Genomic DNA, 15,335 nt, shown 5'->3' on the forward strand with positions numbered 1-15,335 from the left:
CGGTTAGTTGAGACTTCCGTTTGCCTGAATTCCGTATAGCAGGCACTTTGCTGTATGTATGACACCCATATTACCGCTTATACTTGTTTTGCTAGTGGTGTCGTGCAGCACGCTTTGATTAAGGGCTCTTGTACGCTTACCCCAATGCATCGTGTTACCCTTTTCTACCGCAGCTCATTGCAATGGGCATTACAGTCAATGGAACATGACACACTGCCTGCGGTACGATGCGACGGAAGTGCTCAGGGTCACACAGGAGCTGAAGTGCGTTATTGTGCAACTTCGGCGGCAATCCCGAAGTGCACTAAAAGTGTTATTCTTCTTGGGTCACAACACGACTATAACACGGATTGCAAGTTTTTGGCTCCGGTGTTGTATGATTGTTCCAAATCACACTGCACCAACTGTAAAAGGGCCCTGAAGATGAACTACAGTGAAAATAACATAATGAATAACATTAGTCAATAACATTATTTTTTTTTTCTTCAATATTTAGTTATAGATTATTTCGGCAGTGTTTGCCCATTGTAAAATCTTTCCTCTCTCTGATTTACTTTCTGAAATTTATCACAGAGGGTGACATCTCTAGTACTGGCAGGTGATCTCTGCGGAATGTGCATTTACTGAGCGTTCTAAAGCAAATAGAAAAGATCTCTGGTATCCCAGAATGCTTTGGGGGAGGATCTTGCATAATAAACAGCCTAGGCTAGGGCGAGGCTACAGGAAGCTTTTGCGTTTCCTCTTCCTCCATTCATTTGTGCGGCCTATGCTGCCCTCCTGGGGCTCATTAAAGAGACTCTGTAACAAAATTTTGAGCCTTCTTTCTTCTATCCTATAAGTTCCTATGCCTGTTCTAATGTGGTCTGTCTTACTGCAGCCTTTTCTAGTTGCACTGTCTCTGTAATAAATCTTATCATCTTTCCTCTGTCGGCTCTGTCGGGCTCAGGCTGTAATGTGTTGAATGTGCAGCACTGCTTGTCATTGGCAGAAGCTATACACACCCTCTCCAAGCTCTGCATGAGTCACACAGTGAGCTGTTCTCAGCCTATCATACTCTGGTTAGAAGCCATGTCTTTTGTTTGTAAACACTGTCTAAAACTGGCAATTACAAGCCAGGATTGCAGCAGGGAGTGGCAGAAACAGCACAGAGGGGCCCAGGAGAACATAATGAAGAGAATGGTAAGCTTTTTATTGTAAGAATTTTAGAGTACAGATTCTCTTTAAGGCATGACATGCATCAAGAGCCAAAGGATGATGTCAGCATAGAGCGTGCAGATGCCTGGTGAAAGAGGAGACTGAATATAGCATGGACTAGGTAAGTATAACAGCGCTCCCTGCACAAGGGGGAAAGTGGGCCCCTATAGACCCGCTCGCGCCATCTCGGGGGTTGCAGGGGCTATAGTTTCACCACTGAATGGAGCAATATTTCAGCCTAGGAAACATTCCTGTTTCCCCTGTACTGGACTATGGTAACTACGACCTTAGAATAGTAATAATAATAGTATTATCAGGAATAAACAGAGCGAAATGATCAGAGAAAAGACAGAAATAAAGAAGAAGGAAAGGAGGAAAGAGCATGGAGACTGGTGAGGGACGTGCGTCCCTCGGGGGCAACTAACACTTGCTTTGCCTTGTGTGGCCTTTTCGTTAATGTTTGACAGTCGGCAGGAAATGTTCTGCTCAGTAAGAATGGATTGGAAGTGACTGTATGACCACAGGGCCCAAATAGATGAGATCTGCCCACAGAATGGCCTGTATTATCCATAATATTAGCACTGACAGATACTTTAACTGACAAATTTACATGCAAAACAAGTGGAGAAAAAGGAGACTTCGCTCTGTGGCCAACACAGTATTGTAAAGCCCCATACACATGCTAGATCAAAGGACTCATGAGGTGACCCCCAAAAAATGTAGTACATGGGCAGGTTTGCGCATGCACAGAAGATGCCGACCCATCCGGGGTTTGCCGATCCTTCAGAGGCTGCCGGCGGGATCCAGGAGAAGACCAGATCTGCGGCAAGAGACCCAAATGACTTCTAGAGGCTGGAAGAAGTCCCAGGTAAGTAAAACTACATTTTTTTGTTCACCTCGTGAGACCTTTAAAGACAGCAGTTGAGGTGGCCGATAATGCGTACTTATGTTCTGGCCTATTATGATTTAGCCATAGGGAGAAGCTGTCTCTCCCTGTCCTAGGAAGGTTATCACGGGGAATATATGAAATATAGGCCCCTACTGATTACCTAATTTCCTCCTTTGGACGCGTAATTCGGAGTCCAGCTATTGCCGGCATCCGAATTACAGTAATTTTAATGGAATCCAGACTAGGTTGCTGTAGACGTAATTAACATTATGTTTAGCTCCCAACTGTCCCTCTTTTGGAGGGACAGTCCCTCTTTGAGAGCCCTGTCCTGACTTTCCTCCTCATTTGTCCCTCTTTAAGGACTTTGTCCCTCTTTCTATGTAAATATATATATTTCTCTACTGAAAAATGTGGATTGACTCTAAACTTTATTCCCATCCTTTAAATTGATATATTACTAATTTTAAAGTGTTAATGTGAAGGAAAATGAACCAGGATACAAAGGACCAGTGTGGTTTGAATGATAAAACATATTTTTCTTATGAAATCTTTGTGGTATGTGTGACGGGAGCGTGATCAGGGGTGTGGCAGGGGTGTGGCTTAAGTGTCCCTCTTTCTCATCTCCCTCTTTCTCACCTCAAAAAGTTGGGGGGTATGATTATGGTCTATGGTGATGCCCAAATCAGGCGTGTCCCAAGGATGACCGTACTCAGCCAATAACAACCACCTCAGCCGATAATCCAGCGCGTGTACAGTCGCCCCTGACCACCACCCTGCAAGGGAAATGCCAGGCAGATCAGTTTGCTCAAGCAACAGCCGATACCTTTGTTGGCGTCTCTCACCCCGCTCACCGTGTGATGTCATATCAGCGCCGCTCCGTCAGGCCTCCACTCCCCGCATAGCAACAGAACTCGTCGTCAGCAGCTGTACACCCTTGGCTGAGGGATGGGGACCCGATTCCCATCAGGCGACATCAATCAATAAGTATGTACAGGCCATAAGACACACAGGGCAATCTGTAGAAGCAATTGATTGTTGTTATGTATTAGATTAGAAGATCCAATCAACTGAGGTCAAATGAAGCGTAATGACAATTTAATCTTCAAATGACTGATTTGAAGTATTGTAACAATCTTTTTGTTGATCGGTCCTGACAGAATGACTGGGTGAGACTGATGGAGTGTACAGATACTTATTATTCAGTATGTAGCAATCTATTTTTTTTTATTTTTTTTTAACTATAGATTTGTATTGTTTTAAGGAAAACAAACAGTTTTATTAATAGGATCATCTGAGATTGGTTGTGTATTGTGTATGGCCACCATAACAGGCATTTGATCAGTAAATACAGGTAGGGCGGATGGAAGAGGAGGATGATGGGAGAAGAGGATGACGGCAATGTCGTCAGTAATGAGCGGTCAGGACAGAGAGTGGGATGGGTCAGTGATGCTGAAGAGTTAGAACTCGAGGGCCTGTAGAAACCGCTTGTTTTTTTCCCTAAAGGTCACATTCTACCAATAAATCTAGAATTAATGGAAACTGTCAGTTCTTGAACATGCATAATATTGTTCCCGCAGGAAAACCTGATTAAAAGATGGATGGGAGGGTGAGGGGCTCCTTATGTTACCAGAATACCGTGACTTATGAGGGCACTGCATTGCCGTATATAACAGCAGATGTTCTGCCCATTTTCTCTTGGCTTTGCATTATGCACAGTAAACCTTGGAGAATGACAGGGCTACAGTCCTGCGGGATTACCAGATCCAGAAGGACAGACAGGTACTGGTCAGCCAGCTGACCATTGTGGAAGTAGACCGAGATGCGAAGACAGAAGTGATGATTGATGTAGTGTCAAAGTCCTGACTTGAGCCCCATCGAGATGTTGTGGCAGGGTTTGACTTGGGCAGTTCAGAGTTAAAAAGCCTATTAAAGAGAACCCGAGGTGGGTTTGAAGAATTTTATCTGCATACAGAGGCTGAATCTGCCTATACAGCCCAGCCTCTGTTGCTATCCCAAACCCCCCTAAGGTCCCCCTGCACTCTGCAATCCCTCATAAATCACAGCCATGCTGCTGACAAACAGCTTGTCAGAGCTGGCTGTGTTTATCTCTATAGTGTCAGTCTGCTGCTCTCCCCGCCTCCTGCAGAACTCCAGTCCCCGCCTGCATCCCTTCCCTCCCTGCTGATTGGAGGGAAGGGACAGGGGCAGGGACCGGAGCTATGCAGGAGGCGGAGGAGCAGCTGAGACTGACACTACAGATGTAAACACAGCCTCACAGCACGGCTGTGATTTATGAGGGATTGCAGAGTGAAGGGGGACCTTAGTGGGGTTTGGGATAGCAACAGAGGCTGGGCTGTATAGGCAGATCCAGCCTCTGTATGCAGATAACATTCTTCAAACCCACCTCGGGTTCTCTTTAATGTTGAGCTAAAGCAACTCTGCAGAGAAATGTAACTCAAAATTGCTAAAGACCAATCTCTGGTTACTACAACTGTAACCCTTTCATTGCGGTTGTTGCTGCTGAGCACAAATGAGCATTATGTTTAAGGGATAACTACTTTTTCTAATGGGTGATATGAGTGCTTTAACCTTTTTTCATTTGATAAATCTGATTACTAAGGGCTGGTTTACATGGTTGCTTGCTGGGCAGTAAATGAAGGGCGCGGCGCTGGTCGTTTATGCGCCGCCCATTCAACTAAATGGGTTGGTACTGTTGTTTGGGCAAATGCTGCGTTTTGATCCCTATTTTTCCTGTTGTCTGAGCCAGCGAGCTGCACATCCACAATGTGTGAGCACGAACGCTAGTGCACACAGCTGCGCATGCATACTGCCACGCACAGCACACCCGTCCCCCTGCGCCTGTCCTGCTCCGCTGTCTGAAGTCCGCCCACATGCCGCGTATGAGCGCCGGCCATAACGCACGGACACAGGAATAGAGGAGGACGCAGTGACTGAAGGTTCATTATATGGGATACATTATACTAAATAATCTGGAGATCAGAGATAATGAAGTATTATGAATAAGCAAAAATAGACATTTTACTCTTTTTCTTATTAGGACACACAGACACACACACGCACACACACACACACATGCATGCACACGCACGCACAAACACACACACAGGCGCACACACACAAACACACACACACAGGCACACATACACAGGCGCACACACACACGCACGCACACAAACACACACACAGGCACACATACACAGGCGCACACACGCACGCACAAACACACAGGCGCACACACACATGCACGCACACAAACACACACACACAGGCACACATACACAGGCGCACACACATGCACGCACGCACACAAACACACACACACACACACTTATGAATATATTGACTACATGTCAGGTCAGGATGAATTCCAGCAATACACCAGATAAGAACATCATTACCAGTAGATTAATAGCCCTGGTAATGGGTCATTAATGCTGTACTTGTAAAATGAATTAGAGTCTAATCGTGTGTCTGGTTTAATGTGTACATGTTGTGGTGTATAAATTAATTCACTGTTAATTACTTATTACTTAAACTGTTTTTAATTATTTAGGTAGGTTAAAGTGGCTTCAGAAAAAAAGGAAAGCTACGTGTTGAATATTTGATAATGTAAGGAGCCAATTCCTCCAACTGCACAGAGTATATCAGGAGTGGAGGGTTAGATAGTGGAAGGAGCGGAGTCCTCCAGCAGCACAGAGTATATCAGGAGTGGAGGGTTAGATAGTGGAAGGAGCAGAGTCCTCCAGCAGCACAGAGTATATCAGGAGTGGAGGGAGGGTTAGATAGTGGAAGGAGCAGAGTCCTCCAGCAGCACAGAGTATATCAGGAGTGGAGGGTTAGATAGTGGATGGAGCAGAGTCCTCCAGCAGCACAGAGTATATCAGTAATGGAGGGTTAGATAGTGGAAGGAGCCAATTCCTCCAACTGCACAGAGTATATCAGGAGTGGAGGGTTCGATAGTGGAAGGAGCAGAGTCCTCCAGCAGCACAGAGTATATCAGGAGTGAAGGGTTAGACAGTGGAAGGAGCACAATCCTCCAGCAGCACAGAGTATATCAGGAGTGGAGGGTTAGATAGTGGAAGGAGCAGAGTCCTCCAGCAGCACAGAGTATATCAGGAGTGGAGGGTTAGATAGTGAATGGAGCAGAGTCCTCCAGCAGCACAGAGTATATCAGGAGTGGAGGGTTAGATAGTGGAAGGAGCAGAGTCCTCCAGCAGCACAGAGTATATCAGGAGGGGAGGGTTAGATAGTGGAAGGAGCAGAGTCCTCCAGCAGCACAGAGTATATCAGGAGTGGAGGGTTAGATAGTGGGAGGAGCAGAGTCCTCCAGAAGCACAGAGTATATCAGGAGTGGAGGGTTAGATAGTGGAAGGAGCAGAGTCCTCCAGCAGCACAGAGTATATCAGGAGAGGCGGGTTAGATAGTGGAAGGAGCAGAGTCCTCCAGCAGCACAGAGTATATCAGGAGTGGAGGGAGGGTTAGATAGTGGAAGGAGCGGAGTCCTCCAGCAGCACAGAGTATATCAGGATAGGAGGGTTAGATAGTAGAATGAGCAGAGTCCTCCAGCAGCACAGAGTATATCAGGAGTGGAGGGTTAGACAGTGGAAGGAGCACAATCCTCCAGCAGCACAGAGTATATCAGGAGAGGAGGGTTAGATAGAGGAAGGAGCAGAGTGCTCCAGCAGCACAGAGTATATCAGGAGTGAAGGGTTAGACAGTGGAAGGAGCACAATCCTCCAGCAGCACAGAGTGTATCAGGAGTGGAGGGTTAGATAGTGGAAGAAGCAGGAGTCCTCCAGCAGCACAGAGTATATCAGGAGAGGAGGGTTAGATAGTGGAAGGAGCAGAGTCCTCCAGCAGCACAGAGTATATCAGGAGAGGAGGGTTAGATAGTGGAAGGAGCAGGAGTCCTCCAGCAGCACAGAGTATATCAGGAGTGGAGGGTTAGATAGTAGAAGGAGCAGAGTCCTCCAGCAGCACAGAGTATATCAGGAGTGGAGGGTTAGATAGTGGAAGGAGCAGAGTCCTCCAGCAGCACAGAGTATATCAGGAGGGGAGGGTTAGATAGTGGAAGGAGCAGAGTCCTCCAGCAGCACAGAGTATATCAGGAGTGGAGGGTTAGATAGTGGGAGGAGCAGAGTCCTCCAGAAGCACAGAGTATATCAGGAGTGGAGGGTTAGATACTGGAAGGAGCAGAGTCCTCCAGCAGCACAGAGTATATCAGGAGTGGAGGGTTAGATAGTGGAAGGAGCAGAGTCCTCCAGCAGCACAGAGTATATCAGGAGTGGAGGGTTAGATAGTGGAAGGAGCAGAGTCCTCCAGCAGCACAGAGTATATCAGGAGAGGAGGGTTAGATAGAGGAAGGAGCAGAGTCCTCCAGCAGCACAGAGTATATCAGGAGTGGAGGGTTAGATAGTGGAAGGAGCAGAGTCCTCCAGCAGCACAGAGTATATCAGGATTGGAGAGTTAGATAGTGGAAGGAGCAGAGTCCTCCAGCAGCACAGAGTATATCAGGAGTGGAGGGTTAGATAGTGGGAGGAGCAGAGTCCTCCAGCAGCACAGAGTATATCAGGAGTGGAGGGTTAGATAGTGGGAGGAGCAGAGTCCTCCAGCAGCACAGAGTATATCAGGAGAGGAGGGTTAGATAGAGGAAGGAGCAGAGTCCTCCAGCAGCACAGAGTATATCAGGAGTGGAGGGTTAGATAGTGGAAGGAGCAGAGTCCTCCAGCAGCACAGAGTATATCAGGAGTGGAGGGTTAGATAGTGGAAGGAGCAGAGTCCTCCAGCAGCACAGAGTATATCAGGAGTGGAAGGAACAGAATCCTCCAGCAGCACAGGGTATATCAGGAGAGGCGGGTTAGATAGTGGAAGGAGCAGAGTCCTCCAGCAGCACAGAGTATATCAGGAGTGGAGGGTTAGATAGTGAATGGAGCAGAGTCCTCCAGCAGCACAGAGTATATCAGGAGTGGAGGGTTAGATAGTGGAAGGAGCAGAGTCCTCCAGCAGCACAGAGTATATCAGGAGTGGAGGGTTAGATAGTGGAAGGAGCAGAGTCCTCCAGCAGCACAATGTGCATCAGGAGTGGAGGGTTAGATAGTGGAAGGAGCGGAGTCCTCCAGCAGCACAGAGTATATCAGGAGTGGAGGGTTAGATAGTGGAAGGAGCAGAGTCCTCCAGCAGCACAGAGTATATCAGGAGTGGAGGGTTCGATAGTGGAAGGAGCAGAGTCCTCCAGCAGCACAGAGTATATCAGGAGTGGAGGGTTAGATAGTGGAAGGAGCGGAGTCCTCCAGCAGCACAGAGTATATCAGGATTGGAGGGTTAGATAGTAGAATGAGCAGAGTCCTCCAGCAGCACAGAGTATATCAGGATTGGAGGGTTAGATAGTAGAATGAGCAGAGACTTCCAGCATTATGGAATATACCAGGAGAGAGTCCTCTGGCAGCAAATATTATTTCAGGAGAGGAGAGTAAGGTAGTGGAGGGAGAGTCCTCCAGCAGTACAGAGTAAATCAGGAGAAACCAGTTAGATAATGGAAGTAGCAGAGTTCTCTAGCTGCATAGAATACATACAGAGAAGGGTGTAATATATCCGAAGACCAGGGTCCTTCAGTAACATAGACAGTATCAGGAGAGGGAGAGGAGAGTTAGAAGAAGGAAAATAGTCTTCCAGCAGCACAGAGTATATCAGGAGCATAGAGTTTGATTGAGGAATGAGAGTCCTCCAATAGCACATAGCATATCAGAAGAAGAGAGTTAGATAGCGGAAGAAGTAGAGTCCTCCAGCTGCACAGAATATATCAGGAGAGGACAGTTAGATACTGGAGGGATCCTCCAGCAGCACAGAGTATTTAAAGACAAGGAAGTTGGACAGCAGAAATAGCAGAGTCCCCCAGCAGCAAAGATTATATCAGGAGAGGAGAGTAAGGGTCTGTTCTCACTCGGGCGATTAGCGGGTGATTCCCGCTAATCGCCGAAGCGCTGATACTTTTTAAAGTGCTAGCAAGATACAAACTATATGGCAGCACTGCAGCAATTGCCGCTGGTCGCAGGCAACTTACGATTAGCGGCAATCGCAAAACGCGTTGCATGTAGCATTTTCCCACAGTTCTGGAGCGGTCGCGATACAGTGCTTAAAGTACTGATCACAAGAGTGTACAGTGATTTTACCGTGCTAATCGCGGTAAAATCACCAGAGCAAAATGCTAGCACTAAGCGCTAGCATTTTGCATTTACAAGCTCATAGGTAATGGAGGAGGGGAGAGTCCTCCAGCAGCAGAGTGTATATCAGGAGAAGACAGATAATGGAAGGAGCAGAGTCCTTTAGCAGCATAGAATACATCCATAGCAGGGTATAATATATCAGAAGGCAAGGGTCCTCCAGTAACTTAGACAGTATCAGGAGAGGAGAATTAGAGGAAGAAAAAGAGTCCTCCAACACCACAGAGTATATCAGGAAAGGAGAGTTTGATAGTGAAAGAAATAGGGGTTGATTCACAAAGGTTACTTATTTTTCACCTTAACTGTAAGGAGTGCTAATGCATGAGATAAACAAATAAGGAGAGATAATTCATGAGATAAATAGATAAGGAGAGCTAAAGCTAAACCATGAGTTATGTCAAATAAGGAGAGCTAAATCATGCGTTATGTCAAATAAGGAGAGCTATACCATGAGTTATCTCAAATAAGGAGAGCTAAATCATGAGTTATATCAAATAAGGAGAGCTAAATCATGAGTTATATCAAATAAGGAGAGCTATACCATGAGTTATGTCAAATAAGGAGAGCTATACCATGCGTTATGTCAAATAAGGAGAGCTATACCACGAGTTATGTAAAATAAGGAGAGCTAAATCATGAGTTATGCTAAATAAGGAGAGCTATACCATGAGTTATGTCAAATAAGGAGAGCTATACCATGAGTTATGTCAAATAAGGAGAGCTAAATCATGAGTTATGTCAAATAAAGAGAGCTAAACCACTAGTTGCGTCAAAGAGAGCTAAACCATGAGTTAAGTTAGATAGGGAGAGCTCAGCTAAACCATGAGTTAAGTTAGATAAGGAGAGGTAAATCATGAGTTGTCATTTAAGGAGAGGTAAATTGTGAGCAGTGGTATAGCAATTGGGGTTGTAGAGGTAGCGACCACATCGGGGCCCTTGGGCCAAACAGGCCCCATGGGGCCCTTCTTCAACCAAAGTATTAGCTGTTTATTGGTCCTGTGGTGGTAATAATCACTTCTATAATAGTAATACTAATTAACAAACTGTTCCCCATGCCCTTCTTGAACCTCTAATACTGTGGAGGACTTTGGCTGGTTTTGTTGCACCATATCAAGTGTTACCTATAGAGTGCTTGGGGGGGGGGGGGGGGGGGGAGGCAATGTAAAGCTCGCACCGGGGCCCATAGCTCTATAGCTACGCCCCTGATTGTGAATTAATAAATAAGGCAAGATAATTTAACAGAAGACCTTTGTGAATCAGGCCCATAGAGTGGTGTTATTGGGTGTGGAATTGTGGGAAGACTAATATTGTAAGTGGTATTTATAGGAATATTCTGTGTTTTCAGGAATGAGACAGTTTTGCACCAGTTCTGCTGCCCTGTTGCTGATGCGGAACAGAAGCCATCCCCACCCAGGTAAGACCTCCAGCTTGACTGAAATGCAATGTACAGAAATGCTTAACCTTGCTGTGTTTAATTTCCTGGGATGAGTAAAAACAGCTCTAGGACCTCATATGTTACTTTTCTAATAGTATGAGACTCAAAAGTGTGTTCCTCAATAGAGGTTTACTGTAGAAAGATCTCTCCAAGCCAAGCAGGGCAAAAGTATCATGTGAGTTTCCATCTAAATGGGCGACCTTAAAGGACAACTGTAACAAAATGGATAAAGGGGCTGCCATATTTATATCCTTTTAAACCAGCGGTCTCAAACTCGCGGCCCGCGGGCCATTTGCGGCCCTCGATACAATATTTTGTGGCCCGCGCTGGCAAAAGCTTCCTTATAGTTCGCTTCAGTGCTCCCAAGTAATCCGTCGCATCCCCGCCGCTAAACGAGGGCTGCAGAACCCCCAAATCGCCCGGGGGGAGAATCCGCCGGCATTTCCTGGAAGGGGCAGAGGTTTCAGCTTCAGCTCTGCCCCTCCTGACGTCAATCGCGGCGCATCGCCGCCTCTGCCCGCCCATCTCACTCTACCTTCACAGAGAGGGGCGGGGAGAGGCAGCGATGCGCCGCGATTGACGTCAGGAGGGGCAGAGCTGAAGATGAAAGCTCTGCCCCTTCCAGGAAATGCAGTCGGATTGCCCCTGGGAGATTTGGGGGCTCTGCAGCCCTCGTTTTGCGGCGGGGACACGGCGGATTACTTGTAATGAAAGCACTGAAGCGAACTATAAGGTAAAATAGGCAAAATAATTTGATTTTGAAATAAAAATCAATGCAGCGGGTGCTGCTGATTGACTTTTTTTTTGTGAAATCCCTTATGCGGTTCAGCCTCATCCTGACTTTGCCTCCTGCGGGCCCCAGGTAAATTGAGTTTGAGACCCGTTTTAAACAATACCTGTTGCCTGGCAGCCCTGTTGATCTATTTGACTGCAGTAGTGTCTGAATCACACCAGAAGCAAGCATGCGGCTAACCTCGTCATATCTGACAGTAATGTCAGAAACACCTGATCTGCTGCATGCTTGTTCGGGGTCTATAGCTATAAGGATTAGAGGCAGAGGATCAACAGGATAGCCAGGCAACTGGTATTGTTTAAAAGGAAATAAATATGGCAGCCTCCATATCCCTCTTGTTACAGTTGTCCTTTAATGGCTCTTGGTGGGAGCTTTGGGTTGCTGTTGCTTTTGTAGCCATAAAGGAACCACCAAGCTTTTCCTTTATCTTATGTGCATAATGCAAAGACATTCCATAGCAATTCCGTTTTTTCAGCTTTAGTAAGCCCTGGATGGAACTGAGCATTATGTCATTTTGTTTCACAAGTGTCTAGTACATTTTTTTGCTTCACTCTGAAATTGTCTTATAATAACCCGAAGCAAAAGAGCGGGGGAGACATAAAAGAATGAAGTGGCGGAGGAGGAATGGAGAGAGCTGAGGTGGAAGGATTTGAAGGAGATGTGGAGAAACTGCAGAGGTTGGAAGAGATGTAGGAGAGATCAAGAACGTGCAGGAGATATAGGCGAGATGAAGAGCATGCAGGAGATATAGGAGAGATGAGGGGCATGCAGGAGATATAGGAGAGATGAGGGGCATGCAGTAGATATAGGAGAGATGAGGGGCATGCAGGAGATATAGGAGAGATGAAGAGCATGAAGGAGATATAGGCGAGATGAAGAGCATGCAGGAGATATAGGAGAGATGAGGAGCATGCAGGAGATATAGGAGAGATGAGGGGCATGCAGGAGATATAGGCGAGATGAAGGGCGTGCAGGAGATATAGGAGAGATGAGGGGCTTGCAGGAGATATAGAAGAGATGAAGGGCATGCAGGAGATATAGAAGAGATGAAGAGCATGCAGGAGATATAGGAGAGATGAGGGGCATGCAGGAGATATAGGCGAGATGAAGAGCATGCAGGAGATATAGGAGAGATGTGGGGCATGCAGGAGATATAGTAGAGATGTGGGGCATGCAGGAGATATAGGCGAGATGAAGGGCATGCAGGAGATATAGGAGAGATGAAGAACGTGCAGGAGATATAGGAGAGATGAGGGGCATGCAGGAGATATAGGCGAGATGAAGGGCGTGCAGGAGATATAGAAGAGATGAAGGGCGTGCAGGAGATATAGGAGAGATGAAGGGCGTGCAGGAGATATAGGAGAGATGAAGGGCGTGCAGGAGATATAGAAGAGATGAAGGGCGTGCAGGAGATATAGGAGAGATGAGGGGCATGCAGGAGATATAGGAGAGATGAATGGCGTGCAGGAGATATAGGAGAGATGAAGGGCGTGCATGAGATATAGAAGAGATGAAGGGCATGCAGGAGATATAGGAGAGATGAGGGGCATGCAGGAGATATAGGAGAGATGAAGAGCATGAAGGAGATATAGGAGAGATGAAGGGCATGCAGGGGGAGAAAGGGTTAGAGGAAAGATGAGCAACATGCAGGAGATATAGAAGAGATGAAGGGCATGCAGGAGATATAGGAGAGATGAAGGGCGTGCAGGAGATATAGGAGAGATGAAGGGCGTGCAGGAGATATAGGAGAGATGAATGGCGTGCAGGAGATATAGGAGAGATGAAGGGCATGCAGGAGATATAGGAGAGATGAGGGGCATGCAGGAGATATAGGAGAGATGAAGGGCATGCAGGGGGAGAAAGGGTTAGAGGAAAGATGAGCAGCATGCAGGAGATATAGGAGAGATGATGGGCTTGCAGGAGATATAGGAGAGATGAGGGGCATGCAGGAGATATAGGAGAGATGAAGAGCATGAAGGAGATATAGGAGAGATGAAGGGCATGCAGGAGATATATGAGAGATGAGGGACATGCAGGAGATATAGGAGAGATGAAGGGCATGCAGGAGATATAGGAGAGATGAGGGGCATGCAGGAGATATAGGAGAGATGAGGGGCATGCAGGAGATATAGGAGAGATGAGGGGCATGCAGGAGATATAGGAGAGATGAAGAGCATGAAGGAGATATAGGAGAGATGAAGGGCATGCAGGAGATATAGGCGAGATGAATGGCATGCCGGAGATGAGGGGCATGCAGGAAATATAGGAGAGATGAAGAGCATGAAGGAAATATAGGAGAGATGAAGAGCATGAAGGAGATATAGGAGAGATGAAGAGCATGAAGGAGATATAGGAGAGATTAGGGGCATGCAGGAGATATAGGAGAGATGATGGGCTTGCAGGAGATATAGGAGAGATGAAGGGCATGCAGGAGATATAGGAGAGATGAGGGGCATGCAGGAGATATATGAAGGATGAAGAGCATGCAGGAGATATTGGAGAGATGAAGAGGAGCATGCAGGAGATATAGGAGAGATGTGGGGCATGCAGGAGATATGGGAGAGATGAAGGGCATGCAGGAGATATAGGAGAGATGAGGGACATGCAGGAGATATAGGAGAAATGAATGGCATGAAGGAGATAGCGTAAACTGAAGACTGTGCATGAGGTGGAGGGGACAGAAGAGAGAGAGAAACTGCAGGTAAAGGGGACAAAAGAGATGAGGGAATGCAGGTTTGGAAGGAGACAAGGAAGAAGTGGAAAGGTGAGGTAGAGGAGACAGAGGGGAGTTGGAGAGGGTCTAGTAGAGGAAACAAAATCAGATGGAGAGAGTACAGGGAATGGAAGCAGGCTTAGGAAGGATGTAGAGAGTGCAGGAAGTGGAAGCAGACTTAGAAACAATGGAGACAGTGCAGGAAGTGGAGGACACAGAAGCGAGAATGTTGGAGGTGACATAGGCAGATTAGAGAGTGCAGGAGATGAAGCATAGACAGAAGGGAAAAAAGGTGTGGAGAAGAGAGATAGTGTGTATGAGGTGGGGTGAGTGCAGGGGATGAAAGAGACAGAGTACAGATGGATGCAGGATCTCCTGGTGGAGACAGAAGAGAAATAGAGAAGGTGCAGGAGATGCTAGAGACTAAGAGACAAAAGGAAATACTGTATATAGAAAATACAAGGAACAGAGAATCGCAGGATGGGGGTGCTGAGCCTTTAGTTTTACCTTATAAACAACCCCTGCGCTGCACATATTCTGTAGCCTTGACTTTGATTTGCGTGCAGGGGGTTAATGGTTCGCTGTTTCTGCAGGTTTCCTCTGCATGAAATTAAACTAGATTTTTGCTTGCACTATCATGTAATTAACCTGGAAAAAAACTCCAGTAAGGAGGCATTAAGCATTCTCTGGAGAGCTTCCCACAAACACCTGGCAGAGGAGAGCTCAGCGGCGAATGCTGAAGCCAGGAGAGCACTGAGTGCCTCTGAAAAGTCATCATCTAGCAGGAGAGAGACCTCCGGGGGAGAACTAAGCCTGGGGGTAGTGTGCAGAAAATTACACATATAGACTGCCGTTTTGTTTGTTTTTTTTAAAGGGCAAAGCCAATAATGATGTGGGTTGTATTGCTTATTTTAGTTGCTTATCTTACTAAAACGACTATTTGAAGTTACTGAACAATTTCGGCTCTGTGTTGTGGAAACAGAGAACAGTAAAACCTTGGATTGAGAGTAACTTGGTTTAAAGGACCACTGTCATGAAAATCATAAAATTTAAAATACACGCAAACACAT

General features: G+C 46.5%; 1 protein-coding gene across 1 annotated transcript in view; it reads left to right on the plus strand.

Annotated features, from left to right (window-relative positions):
* The window catches only part of IQSEC3 (IQ motif and Sec7 domain ArfGEF 3), a 218,977-nt gene that overhangs the window by 84,398 nt on the left and 119,244 nt on the right, over positions 1–15,335 (plus strand). The window contains exon 2 of the mRNA XM_068277664.1: positions 10,670–10,738. Coding sequence (XP_068133765.1) covers positions 10,670–10,738 — 69 coding nt within the window. The remainder of the gene's footprint in view (positions 1–10,669; positions 10,739–15,335) is intronic.

Source organism: Hyperolius riggenbachi, chromosome 3 (genome assembly GCF_040937935.1).
Source record: "Hyperolius riggenbachi isolate aHypRig1 chromosome 3, aHypRig1.pri, whole genome shotgun sequence".
Lineage (NCBI taxonomy): Eukaryota > Metazoa > Chordata > Amphibia > Anura > Hyperoliidae > Hyperolius > Hyperolius riggenbachi.